The 14042-nt window shown below is 41.3% G+C and overlaps 1 protein-coding gene across 1 annotated transcript in view; it reads left to right on the forward strand.

The window, feature by feature from the left end:
• Positions 1 to 14042, forward strand: part of SRPK3 (SRSF protein kinase 3) — a 69824-nt gene that overhangs the window by 50877 nt on the left and 4905 nt on the right. Inside the window, exons 12-15 of the mRNA XM_067464202.1 lie at positions 3718 to 3815; positions 5001 to 5108; positions 9725 to 9794; positions 13925 to 14017. Of these exons, the coding sequence (XP_067320303.1) occupies positions 3718 to 3815; positions 5001 to 5108; positions 9725 to 9794; positions 13925 to 14017 (369 nt within the window). The remainder of the gene's footprint in view (positions 1 to 3717; positions 3816 to 5000; positions 5109 to 9724; positions 9795 to 13924; positions 14018 to 14042) is intronic.

Here is a 14042-nt window from a genome sequence, read left to right on the forward strand (position 1 = left end):
GCCCATGCCTGGTTTAAAATCATCCATATTTCAATAAGAACAGCATGAGATGCCTTGTCTTTTTTCCTTGGTATGTTGAAAGTGGTTTTTGGAAAGTGGCATCTGAAAGGCTTAATGCAGTGTTTTTCAACCTTCCTAATGCTGCAACAGAAGATCTGTATAGGAAGGATAATAATATTGAGGATAGTTTTGACGGTGTGGTGAATGAGTTAGAACCAGACATCCTGAGGAGTGAGGTTGAATGGGCCTTAAGAAGCATTGCTAACAACAAGGCAGCAGGAGACGACGGGATCCCAGCTGAACTGTTTAAAATCTTAAAAGATGATGCTGTCAAGGTGATGCATGCCATTTGCCAGCAAATATGGAAAACACAAGAATGGCCATCAGACTGGAAAAAATCAACTTATATCCCCATACCAAAAAAGGGAAATGCAAAAGACTGCTCAAACTTCCGTACAGTGGCCCTTATTTCTCATGCCAGTAAGGTAATGCTCAAGATCCTGCAAGGAAGACTCCAGCAATACATGGAGCGAGAGTTGCCAGATGTTCAAGCTGGGTTTAGAAAAGGTAGAGGAACGAGAGACCAAATTGCCAATATCCGCTGGATAATGGAGAAAGGCAGGGAGTTTCACAAAAACATCTACTTCTGCTTCATTGACTATTCTAAAGCCTTTGACTGTGTGGATCATAATAAATTGTGGCAAGTTCTTAGTGGGATGGGCATACCAAGCCACCTTGTCTCTCTCCTGAGGAATCTGTACAAGGACCAAGTAGCAACAGTCAGAACTGACCACGGAACAACAGACTGGTTCAAGATTGGGAAAGGCGTCCGGCAAGGCTGCATCCTCTCACCCAACCTTTTTAACTTGTATGCAGAACACATCATGCGATGTGCGGGGCTGGATGAATGCAAAGCTGGGGTGAAAATTGCTGGAAGAAACATTAACAACCTCAGATATGCAGATGACACCACTCTGATGGCCGAAAGCGAGGAGGAGCTGAGGAGCCTTCTAATCAAGGTGAAAGAAGAAAGCGCAAAAGCCGGGTTGCAGCTAAACGTCAAAAAAACCAAGATTATGGCAACAAGAATGATTGACAACTGGAAAATAGAGGGAGAAACCGTGGAGGCCGTGACAGACTTTGTATTTCTAGGCGCAAAGATTACTGCAGATGCAGACTGTGGCCAGGAAATCAGAAGACGCTTACTTCTTGGGAGGAGAGCAATGTCCAATCTCGATAAAATAGTAAAGAGTAGAGACATCAGATTGGCAACAAAGATCCGCCTAGTCAAAGCCATGGTATTCCCTGTAGTCACCTATGGATGTGAGAGCTGGACCTTAGGGAAGGCTGAGCGAAGGAAGATAGATGCTTTTGAGCTGTGGTGTTGGAGGAAAGTTCTGAGAGTGCCTTGGACTGCGAGAAGATCCAACCAGTCCATCCTCCAGGAAATAAAGCCCGACTGCTCACTGGAGGGAAAGATACTAGAGACAAAGTTGAAGTACTTTGGTCACATCACGAGGAGACAGGAAAGCCTAGAGAAGACAATTATGCTGGGGAAAGTGGAAGGCAAAAGGAAGAGGGGCCGACCAAGGACAAGATGGATGGATGGCATCCTTGAAGTGACTGGACTGACCTTGAGGGAGCTGGGGGTGGTAACGGCCGACAGGGAGCTCTGGCGTGGGCTGGTCCATGAGGTCACGAAGAGTCGGAGACGACTGAACGAATGAACAACAACAATGCTGCAACCCCTTGATACAGTTCCTCATGTTGTGGTGACCCCTAACCATAACATTATTTTAATTGCTACTTCATAGTTGTCATTTTGCTACTGTTACGAATTGTCAATATCTGATATGTGGGATATATTTTCATTCACTGGACCAGATTTGACACAAATACATCATATGTCCAAATTTGAATACTGGTGGGGTTTGGGGGGATTGATTTTGTCATTTGGGAGTTGTTTTTCCTGGGATTTGTAGTTCTCCTACAATTAAAGAGCATTCTGAACTCCACCAATGATGGAATTGAACCAAACTTGACACACAGAACTCCCATGATCAACGGAAAATACTGGAAGGGTCTGGTGGGCATTGACCTTGAATTTGGGGGGGTTGTAGTTCTCCTACATCCAGAGAGCACTGGTTACTCAAAACAATGATAAACTTGGCATGAATACTCAATATGCCCAAATGTGAACACTGGTGGAGTTTGGGGAAAATAGACCTTGATATTTGGGAGTTGTAGTTGCTAGGATTTATAGTTCACCTACAATCAAAGAGCATTCTGAACTCCATCAGCAATAGAATTAGGCCAAACTTCCCAAACAAAACCCCATGACTAACAGAAAATACTGTGTTTTCTGATGGTCTTTGGCAACCCCTCTGACAACCCCTCGTGATCCCCACAGGGGTCCCGACCCCCAGGTTGACGAACAGTGGCTTAATGGGATTACCCATCCCCATTGCATTGGACACCAAGCAGAAAGGATGAGCGCTTTTCGCTGTCAGGAGAACTTAAATTGTCTGATTTGTGTGGGTCATGATTCTCTAACACACCTTAGCACTGTGGTTCTCAGACTGGGGGTCGGGACCCCGAGGGGGGTCACGAGAGGGTGTCAGAGGGGTCACCAAAGACCATCAGAAAGCACAGTATTTTCTGTTTGTCATAGGGGTTCTGTGTGGGAAGTCTGGCCCAATTCTATCGTTGGTGAGGTTCAGAATATTCTTTGATTGTAGGTGAACTATATGTCGCAGCAACTACAACTCCCAAATGTCAAGGTCTATTTCCCCCAAACTCTACTAGTGTTCACATTTGGGCATATTGAGTATTCGTGCCAAGTTTGGTCCAGATCCATAATTGTTTTGAGTCCACAGTACTCTCAGGATGTAGGTGAACTACAACTCCAAAACTCAAGGTCAGTGCCCACTAAACCTTTTAGTATTTTCTGTTTGTCATGGGAGTTCTGTGTGCCAAGTTTGGTTCAATTCCATCACTGGTGAATTTCAGAATGCTCTTTGATTGTAGGTGAACTGTAAATCCCAGCAACTACAAATCCCAAATGACTAAATCAATCCCCCCCCCCAACCCCAGCAGTATTCAAATTTGGGCATATCGGGTATTTGTGCCAAATTTGGTCCAGTGAATGGAAATACATCCTGCATATCAGATATTCATATGACGATACATAACAGTAGCAAAATTACAGTTATGAAGTAGCAATGGAAATAATTTTATGGTTGGGGGTCAACACAACATGAGGGACTGTATTAAGAGGTCATGGCATTAGGAAGGCTGAGAACCACTGCCTTAGCAGCATATCCTGGGCTCAGTAATTTCACCACTGTATGGTGTCCTAACAAATTATCTCCCGTGGTTCTTCCCACCTCAAATGTTATTCCTACTATCACATTTATGGAGCTTAAAACTTCTATCTTCTCCATCTCACTTTTCTCCTTTCCTTCCTTGGCACCTGTTTCCAACAATGACATAAATAGATCCTGTATATGCACAACAATATTTGTATTTTGTTGATGGGATTTCCCGCTCCGCTGGAGGTGTTTTCGGTCGTTATCTGCCCAACTACATCGGAAACATTTTGCAGGTCTTTCTGTTTAGAAAGTGGATACTAAGTGTGTGTGTTTGGCTTACCATTCCAAACAAAGACTCGTGTGTTTGTTTCTCATGCGGCTTCCCTAACTGTGATTGTCTCAACAGCTTTTGGTACCTCTGAATTCCTGGTGAACCCCCTGGAACCCCAGAATGCAGACCTGATCCGGGTGAAGATAGCAGATCTAGGCAATGCCTGTTGGGTGGTAAGCATGCTACAGAGTACTTCCCACAGTAGTAGTCTTGGTGGGGCTGTCAGAGGTTGTGGGGATGAAAATGGTTGTATTAATGGTTAAGCTGAGTACCCAGGATGGCGGTCCCTCCAGGTTGCGAGTGGTGCTGTTCAATGCCAGGTCAGTGAATGGAAAAACATCTATTATTCAGGATCTAATCCTTGAAGAACATGCTGACTTGGCTTGTATAATGGACTGGATTGACCTTAAAGGAGCTGGGGGTGGTGACGGCTGACAGGGAGCTCTGACGTGGGATGGTCCATGAGGTCACGAAGAGTCGGATGAACAACAAGAACAACAACAGCCATGTGTAGCCAAAAGGGAGCAGTACTTCATTTTGGAAATTAAGTAGGACAATTAGTAAGCATTGAATACCAGCTCTGAATTAGTTGTCTTATTGGGAGAGGAATGTGGTTGGCCCACAAGGTTGTTATTTGAAGAGGTTGCCTATTCATGGATGCTGTATTGTGGAGAGGGCTAGATGTGGACTATTTCCCCCATTTATTATGATTTATGTGGAGCTCCCGGTGACACAGTGGGTTAAACCCTTGTGCCAGCAGGACTGGCAGATCGCAGGTTCAAATTCGGGGAGAGCGCGGATGAGCTCCCTCTGTCAGCTCCAGCTCCTCATGTGGGGACATGAGAGAAGCCTCCCACAAGGATGAGAAAACATCAAAAACATCCAGGCATCCCCTGGGCAACTCTCTCACACCAGATGCGACTTGCAGTTTCTCAAGTCGCTCCAGACACGACAAAAAATTATGATTTTTGTAAATATTATGATTTGACCATGAGAGCTGTTCAGCAGTGGAACTCTCTGCCCCGGAGTGTGGTGGAGGCTCCTTCTTTGGAGGCTTTTAAGCAGAGGCTTAGATGGCCATCTGTTTGGGGTGCTTTGAATGCGATTTTCCTGCTTCTTGGCAGAGGGCTGGACTGGATGGCCCATGAGGTCTCTTCATAGAATCATAGAATCATAGAGTTGGAAGAGACCTCATAGGCCATCCAGTGCAACCCCCTGCCAAGAAGCAGGCCAATCGCGTTCAAGCACTCCTGACAGATGGCCATCCAGCCTCTGTTTAAAAGCCTCCAGTTCTCTTCCAACTCTATGATTCTATGATTCTGCTTGTGGAATATTTACCTTGTTCATAATTTCCTCAGCACAAACATTTTACAGAGGACATTCAGACACGCCAGTATCGGGCACTGGAGGTCCTAATTGGTGCCGCCTACAACACTCCGGCCGATATCTGGAGCACAGCATGCATGGTATGTTCCCAGTTCCTTCCTAATTGTTGTTCCTTACCCTTTATGCCATGTTCTGGTTGCTTATTTCATTACTTTAGTTTTAGGTTATTAAAACATACCTACAAATGGTTGCAAGATTTACCTGTAGCTGCTGTATTTCTCACCCATGGCTTATACTCCAGTCAATACGTTTTCCCAGTTTTTATGGTGAAATTGGGTGCCTCAGCCTTTATTCAGGTTGGCTTATACTCAAGTATATATGGTAAATTGCCACGGAGCAGTCTCCAGACTTGGTTTCTGAAGGCAAGATGAATATGAAACTGTATGGGCAGAGCATAGGATTATTTCCATCTGTTACGAGGGTTGAGTGAAAAGTAATGCCTCCACCTTCCCACGAAAATGTAACTGTAGAGGAGAGTCTACTGAACAAGGCAGTACCTGCTGCATACCAGTACTGCCATCTGTTGAGGAGTTATGAAGGTGGAGGCATTGCTTTTCATTCAATCCTCGTATATACTTGATTTGTCAGCTTCTTTGCATCACTGTTCTGGAGAAAAGCAAGATGCAAATGAATTTAAATACACAAGATGTGACATAATTCAGCTAACCTAAGTGCTTCTATTTTATTCCACTCCTTATCCAAGCAAAGAAGTTGTTGAACTTGTGCAAAGTCTGAAAAACATTTGGTTCTTAGCCGTAAAGGCCACATAAAACTTTCAGACTCGGGAACAATTGAATACCAATTACCGGAAAGCTACACCAAGCAAGATTTATTGCCTTCCTGTTGTGCAGGCAGCGGGTTGGCCATTGGAAAAAAACAGGATACTGAATTCAATCAAGCTTTGGCCTGTTCCAGTGTTGTGTTGTTCATGCTGGGATACAAAAAGATGTTTCAAGGGAGAAGAGTCTCCTGAACATAATAATAATAATAATATAATAAAACTTTATTTATATACCGCTCTATCTCCCCGAGGGGACTCAGAGCGGTTCCCAGGTAAAAGTCACAGAACATACAAAGTAAAAACAACATAACCATAAGATTAACAAGACAAAATATGCATATAAATTGTTGCCATAACATACATATATTAAAAGTAATCCTGCCTGTTCAAGGCAATTAAAAAAAATTAAAAGGCCGGGCCAAGATTTGTGCAAGCCCAAAAATTCTAGGGGGCCCGGGAATTAAGTGCAATGCTATGGCAGGCAACAATAATATTAGGTACGGGTCTGTGGCTGTTCATTCCGGGGCCGACTAGAGGAAATGATCTGGGTAATTGGTAGGAAGAATAAGGCCATATTCGGCAATGTATAGGGCTGAGTTAGAACTGGTCATTTCAAAGGCTTGTTGAAACCACCAGATCTTCAAGCTCTTACGAAAGGAGGGGAGGGATGGGGCCTGCCTTATTTCCCTTGCAAGGGCGTTCCAGAGGCGGGAGGCCACCACTGAGAAGGCCCTCTCTCTCATCCCCACCAACCACGCTTGAGACGGTAGTGGGACTGAGAGGAGGGCCTCCCCGGAAGATCTTAGAGATGCGATCGCGGAGATAGGCTTGGCCCAAACCATTTAGGGCTTTATAGGTCTTGACCTGCACCTTGAATTTGGCTCGGTAACTTACCGGCAGCCAATGAAGCTGTTTTAATAGGGGTGGTGTATGCTCCCAATAGTTTGCTCCAGTAAGGAGCCTGGCTGCCGCCCGTTGTACCAGTTCAAACATCCGGGCTGTCTTCAAGGGCAGCCCCACGTAGAGTGCATTGCAATAGTCCAGTTTGGTGAACTTTAGAGGGACTTGGAAAAACAACAAGTTCATCTCAAACTTCCAATCCCAGGGTTCAGTAAGGAAGAACCATGGTAGTTGAGATGTGTACATGGAAAGGACATAACAAGATTGATCATCATCAGATGTGTCTTAAGTTCATTTTGAACATGACAACATTTCTGGGGTTTTGAAATGTGAAAATGGTGTCTCCTTCCTACAAGAATGTAGTGTGCATATGTGTGCCTTCAGGTTGCCTGTTGACTTATGACAACCCATGATTTTCGTAGGGTTTTCTTAAGCAAGGAATACTCAGGGGTGGTTTTGCCACTTCCTTGTAGCTTTTATCTTTATTCTCACTGTCCTCACCACCTTTGCAGGCTTCTGTGCTACAGTTGTGAAAAAGTGAAATACTAAGTAGTGAATTAAATATCCTTATTTATAGGAAGTCAAGTTTGTAATGCAGTAGCCACACATTTACATAATATATTAAAGCAAGGATTTGTATGAAACCTCACATCTGTTAGAAACTTTAAGTCAGTTGTGACAGACATGTTGAGATTGACTTATCTGGCATCACTCTTGCCTGATAAGAGTGATGCTAGATATGTTGGTGACAGACTATTTTATACACACATTATTTCGCGACACAGTAATTCAGTGTTACTGGCAAACCAGAAGTTAAACTAACCCCTTATAAGAGATATAAATGCATACATAAATGGTAATAATGAAGTGTATCAGGACACAACATATCTTCATGAAAACTTTTCATTTATATTTTTTCAAAGTATATGACTTATTGCTTATTTCACATAAACTCAGATGTTTCTCATTATATTCGGACAACACACTGCACCTGACACATATGTGTTGTGACACACATTCGGACAACACATTGCAGCTGACATATATGACACATTTGGAAAGCTCGGCTCGACACCACACTGCAGCTGACACATATGTGTTGTGACACACATTCGGACAACACACTGCAGCTGACACATATGACACATTTGGAAAGCTCGGCTCTACATGAAAGATGTGAAATGACTCCTTGTGGTGCTTTTGTCATATTATTTAAATGCCTGCAGAGCTGCTTAGAGTCCATTAGTTTCATCTGAGGAGCAAATAATTCAAAAGGAAAGACTGAGTGGTGGTTAGATGTTCTCACAACCCCCTCCCATCCCAACCTTAACTTAAACATGTTATGTCAGTTACTGATATGAACATTACAAGACAGCTGGGTAGTGCATAACGAAGTCCACAAAACACGTCAGCATGATCGTCACATTCTGAGAATAGCTCTCTCTCTCTCTCTCTCTCTCTCTCTTTCTGCATCTTGGCAATGTGATTTTGCTTCATGGTGGGACAAATTATTCAGGTGCTCCTTCCAAGTTCTTCTTGTAAAAGGAACAGGGAAGCTGGGTAATGCTATATTGGAACCCCTTTGCGGGTTAGGCCAGTGACTAAGCCTGCCTGAAAAAGTTTTAGAGAGTTCAGGCAATGCTATACAAACCTTTTGGCCTGTTGCTTTGGGAGCCTTGTTGTCCTCATTTCCTTGGTGTTGCAGCCTTTATAGCAGTGGCTCCCAATATTTTTTTGACCAGTGACCACTTTGACCAGGGACCACTTGACCAGAGACTGATTTGATCAGGGACCACTTTGATCAGGGATCACTTGACCAGAGACCGCTTTGACCAGAGACCACTTTGACCAGGCACCACTTTAACCAGGCACCACTTTAACCAGGCACCACTTTAACCAGGCACCACTTTAACCAGGGACTGCTTTGACCAGGAACCGCTTTGATCAGGGATCACTTGACCAGGGACCATTTTGACCAGGCACCACTTTATTATTTATTTATTTTATTTTATTTACTGCGCTTATATATCGCAATTCTCAGCCCTTTAAGGGCGACTCATTGCGGTGTACAACATGAAAAAACAAGTGCAATTTACAAAACATAGTGCAAAATAACCCACAATTCATCATTATCAGAAAAGCATCTTATAAAACATCAACATTACTACAAAATTTCTACTACCACTTTAACCAGGGATCACTTGACTACGGACCACTTTGACCAGGGACCGCTTTGATCAGGGACCACTTGACCAGGGACCACTTTAACCAGGAACCACTTTGACCAGGAACCACTTTGACTAGGGACCACTCTCCAACATTAATACCAAAAGGGTTACAAATCAGTTTTTGGTCAACTTTAAATTTGGTTTAGTATTTTGGGGTGCTGATTCAGAAAATTGCATTGGATAAACCACATCAGCTCTAGTTTCTGGTAGAGAACATATCCCATCCAGTAGTCGCCATCTGCTTGCCCACAGAAAACCATATTTAATAATCTAGAGCCATGGCCCATAGGTTGGGAACCACTGCTTTATAGGGTTGAGAGGTGGGCAGTGAGATGCAAGATGGATCTCAGTACTGGATATGCGCTAGATTCATATGTCACTTAATTTTGGGCTTGAGAACTTGGTTTCACATTGGGAAGAGCCTAGTGTCTTCCATTGGCAGGAGGATAACCCAGGGGATGCACAGCATGAAATATGTGATACATACCTGTCTATCTAACGGCAACTTGTAGCCTCATCCCACCCGCTAGCATCTGTTGTTATCTCAATCTGGGCCACAAACAGAGGATAATTTTCTTAACTCTATAGAGCAGTGGTTCTCAACCTGGGGTCCCCAGATGTTTTTGGCCTTCAACTCTCAGAAATCCTGGTAAACTGGCTGGGATTTCTGGGAGTTGTAGGCCAAAACCCCTGGGGACCCATAGGTTGAGAACCACTGCTATAGAGGGTGGTTAACCCCATGAATTGGTAAGATATACCTGATACATCCTTCCCTTTTCTTTGACAGGCATTTGAGCTGGCTACTGGTGATTACCTCTTTGAACCTCACTCAGGCGAGGATTATACCAGGGATGAAGGTAGAGTGCTCTAGTTGTTTGGATCAGTGGGACTGGGGTATATAATGTTGGGAAGTCAAATTTACTGGGGATTGTTTGTTTCAAATGATGGGCACTGGGGATGCTGTAATTTCCCAAGGATCACACTAAAACACATTGAAGGGTTTGCCTTCTGCTCAAGTTGGCCTTTTCTTCTTCATCATTGCAGATCTGATTTTAAAAGGAAGTAGAGTAGTAAAGGACCTCACTACCTCTGAGGATGCTTGCCATAGATGCAGGCGAAACGTCAGGAGAGAATGCCTCTAGAACATGGCCATATAGCTCGAAAAAACCTACAACAACCCATTATTATTATTACTATTACTTGAAACACAACAAGATGAGTCCACAGCAAACAAGATCACTCTGCTGGCTGTTGTGTTGGATCACACGTCGGACCCTTCCCAAATGTTTAGGATTGTGTGATGTATCAGCGAATAATGCATACAGATCCCAGTAGGCTGGCCTTTTGCAGCTGACAGATAGCAGTTTTTTTTTAAAAAAATCTTTATTGAGATTTTCATAAATAAAAGAAAAAAGGAAAAAGAAAGAAAAAAGAAGAGGAAAAAAAGAAAATAAATATATATATATATATATAGACAGGATGTAGAGAATATCAAGAAGTACAAAAATCAAAAATAAATGTAAAACAAACATACAAAAATCAAAAATAAAATAAAAATATTGACCTCCTGGTATCGTCGTGGAATCTTTCTTGTCAGTTCCATTCCTACATATTTCTTCAGATATTTTTCTTTCCCTCTTTTGATCGTATTTCAGTCTTTGTCTGTCTAGTTCATATTACTATTTCTTTATTCTTATTTTTCAAATATTCTGTAACTTCACTCCAATCAGTCTCTTTCCTTTTGATTTCCTTATTCTTTAGCAATAGGAAGGTGAGTTTGTCTAAATTCCTGATGTCTAACATTTTCGCTATCCATTCTTTCTCGCCCGGAATTTCTTCTTGTCTCCACATTTTAGCGTAGCACATTCTCGCCGCTGTCAATGCCAGGAAAAGGATTTTGTCTTTATCCTTATCTAGTGTTTTGTCATACATTCCTAGTAGAAGTATCTCAGGTTTTAGGGGTAGCTGTATTTTTAGCATATTTTGGATTTCCTTATGTATCACTCTCCAGTACCTTTTTGCTTTCTCGCACGTCCACCATAGATGGAAAAAGGACCCCTCTTTACTTTTACACTTCCAACACGTAGTGCTTGAATTGTTGTAAATCCTCCCCAATTTTTTGGGTGTCAAATACCACCTTTGTGATATTTTGACCCAGTTCTCTCTGAGCTCCACTGCATAAGTAAACTTCAGTCTCTTTTTCCATATTTTTTTCCATTCTTCTCTTCTGATGTTTCTGTGTATATTTTCATTCCATCTTCTCATATAGTTTTTCTCCTCCTTCTGGTCCAGGTACCAGTCTAACAGTTTTTTGTATATTTTGGTGATTAGTTTTTTGTCCGTGTTCATTATGCTGTCCCAAAATTCATTACCCTGTGCAAATCCTAGTTTTTTGTCTAATTTAAATTTCTCCTTAATCTGCCAATAGTGAAACCATGATATATTTTTGTCCATTAAGATAAGCTCCTGTTGTTCTTTTAATTCTTTCTTACCAAGTTTATCTTTTAGGATTTCTTTATATATGGGCCAATCAGTCCACCCAAGGCACCTTCTTTGTGTCGCCTCAAGCGGAGAGACCCAGAGGGGTGTTTTATTATACAATTTAGTTTTATATTTATCCCAAACTTTTAAAATTGCGGACCTCGTGAAGTGATTCCCAAAATTTTTTTCCTTTTCTTTCCCCTTGTACCAAATATATTGATGCCACCCTGCTCTTAGGTCTATCCCCTCCAGGGTTAGTAGCTTTTTTTCCCTTAACATGGTCCAATCTCTGGCCCATGTTAGTGCCGCTGCTTCAAAGTATGTTTTCAAATCTGGGGCTGCCAGACTGCCTTTTTCTTTTTGTTCTATTAAATTTTTATAATGAATTCTTGGTTTTTTATTGTTCCAAATGTATTTCGTAGTATCCCTATTCCAATTTTTAATCAGTCCCATGTTCCTAATTATAGGTAAGTTCTGAAATAAAAATATCATTTTGGGTAAAATTTTCATTTTGACCGAGGCGATCCTTCCTAATAGAGATAAGTTTGAATTTTTCCATCTGTCCAAATCTTTTTTGATTTCTTTCCATTTGTTTATATAGTTATTTTGTAGAAGTTGTAGATTTTTCGCCGATATCTGAATCCCTAAATATTTAATTTTTGGGACAATTTGAATCTTCCATTTGTTTTGTATTTCCTCTTTTTCCCTTTCTCCAATGTTTTTGACTATTGCTTTTGTTTTTCCCAAATTCATTCTAAATCCAGCCACCTCCCCGTAATTTTTTATTTCTTCCAGCCAAATTCCTGTCTTTTCTTTTGGGTTCTCTATGACGCAGATAACATCATCTGCGAAGGCTTTATATTTATAGTCAAATCCCTGTATTCTAGCCCCCTCCAAAGTCTTTTCCTCTCTTATCCTTTTTAACAGCACTTCTAATGATAGCACAAATAATAGGGGTGATAAAGGGCATCCCTGCCTGGTTCCCTTTTCTATTTGAATCGTTTCTGTTTCATGTCCATTAATTATAATTTTGGCCTCCTGCTTTTCATAAATTGCTTCCATCGCATTTCGAAAGTAGTATCCTACATCGATCTCCCTCATTAAAAATTTAAAGAAATCCCAATTGACATTATCAAATGCCTTCTCGGCATCGATCGCCATAAACATAACTTTTTTTTTATGGTAAATTTCATAGTATTCAATCAGGTTTATTACCATCCTTACATTATCTTTCTGTTGCCTATTTGATAAGAAGCCCGCTTGATCTTCATCTATATATGTTACCAGAATTTTTTTTAATCTTTCCGCCATAATACTACTAAAAATTTTGTAATCCACATTAAGTAATGATATTGGTCGGTAATTTTTAACATCCTCCGGGTCCGAATTTTCTTTATGAATTAGTTATATTGGCCTGTCTCCACGAATTTGGTATTTCTTTATTTATTCTTGCATTGTTCATTATTTTCTTCAAATATGGTGTGAGTTCTTGTTGGAATACTTTGTAATAGCCTGCTGACAGCCCGGACGGGCCCGGCGCTTTGTTTGGTTTTAAGTTTTTTATTGTTGTTTTTATTTCTGATTCCGTTATTTCTTTATTTAGTATTTCCCTTTGTTTGTCTGAGATCTTATGAATTTTTTGCTTTCCTAAATATTGGTATATCTTTTCCCTATCAATCTTCTCGTCCTGATATAGTTTCTTATAGAAGTTAAAAAATTGATTCCTGATCTCTTTTTCTTCTGTGTATATTGTATTTTTATCTTTTATCCTTGTAATATGGGATTTCTCTCTTTTTTTCCTTAATTTATTCGCCAACCATTTTCCAGATTTATTTGCGTTCATAAAATAATTTTGCCTTATATATTTAAGTTGTTTTTCTTTTTCTTCCAATTCCAAATATTCTATTTGTTTGTAAAGATTTTCTAATCTATTTTTTATTTCTTTATTCTGACAGATAGCAGTTTTGTCAACGCCGATTGTATTTAAGTGCAGGCCAAGGTCTTTAGGCATTATTTATTTATTTATTATGTGCCTTCAAACTTACTCCAGTGTAGGATGATCCTCTCACAGGGCTTTCTTTGCATGATTTATTATAAAGAGGTTTGTGCTCTTGTCTTCCTCTGTGTTTGATACACGTTTGACTTTCCCAAGATCATGCAGTGGGCTTTCATGACCAATCAACCATTTGAACCCTTTTCTTCCCGAGTCCTAGCTCAGCACTTAAACTATTACACCACATTGCCAATGATGATTTAAGAAGGTACATCAATCAGCATTTGTGGGGCTGTGTTATTCCAAGATCACCAACTTAATTGTCTCCACATGCCCTCTTTTTATTGGATGGAAACCCAACTTACTGCACTCCTTGCCCAAATCCCATATTTGCAAAATGCTAAGATCTGAAGCATAGTCTCCCAGCTGCAGGAACGTGGCTGTGTTACTGGCTCCACAGGGAAGATTCCTCCCATTGCAAGTCCTGTAGTTTGGCTGCTTTTTGTTTTTCAGATCATATCGCTCACATTGTTGAATTGTTGGGTGATATACCTCCACACTTTGCTCTTTCGGGGCGCTATTCGCGTGAGTACTTCAACCGGAGAGGTAAGTTGGAGGATGTGCTTTGGAA

The sequence above is a fragment of the Anolis sagrei genome, chromosome 2 (assembly GCF_037176765.1).
Source record: "Anolis sagrei isolate rAnoSag1 chromosome 2, rAnoSag1.mat, whole genome shotgun sequence".
Taxonomy (NCBI): Eukaryota; Metazoa; Chordata; class Lepidosauria; order Squamata; family Dactyloidae; genus Anolis; species Anolis sagrei.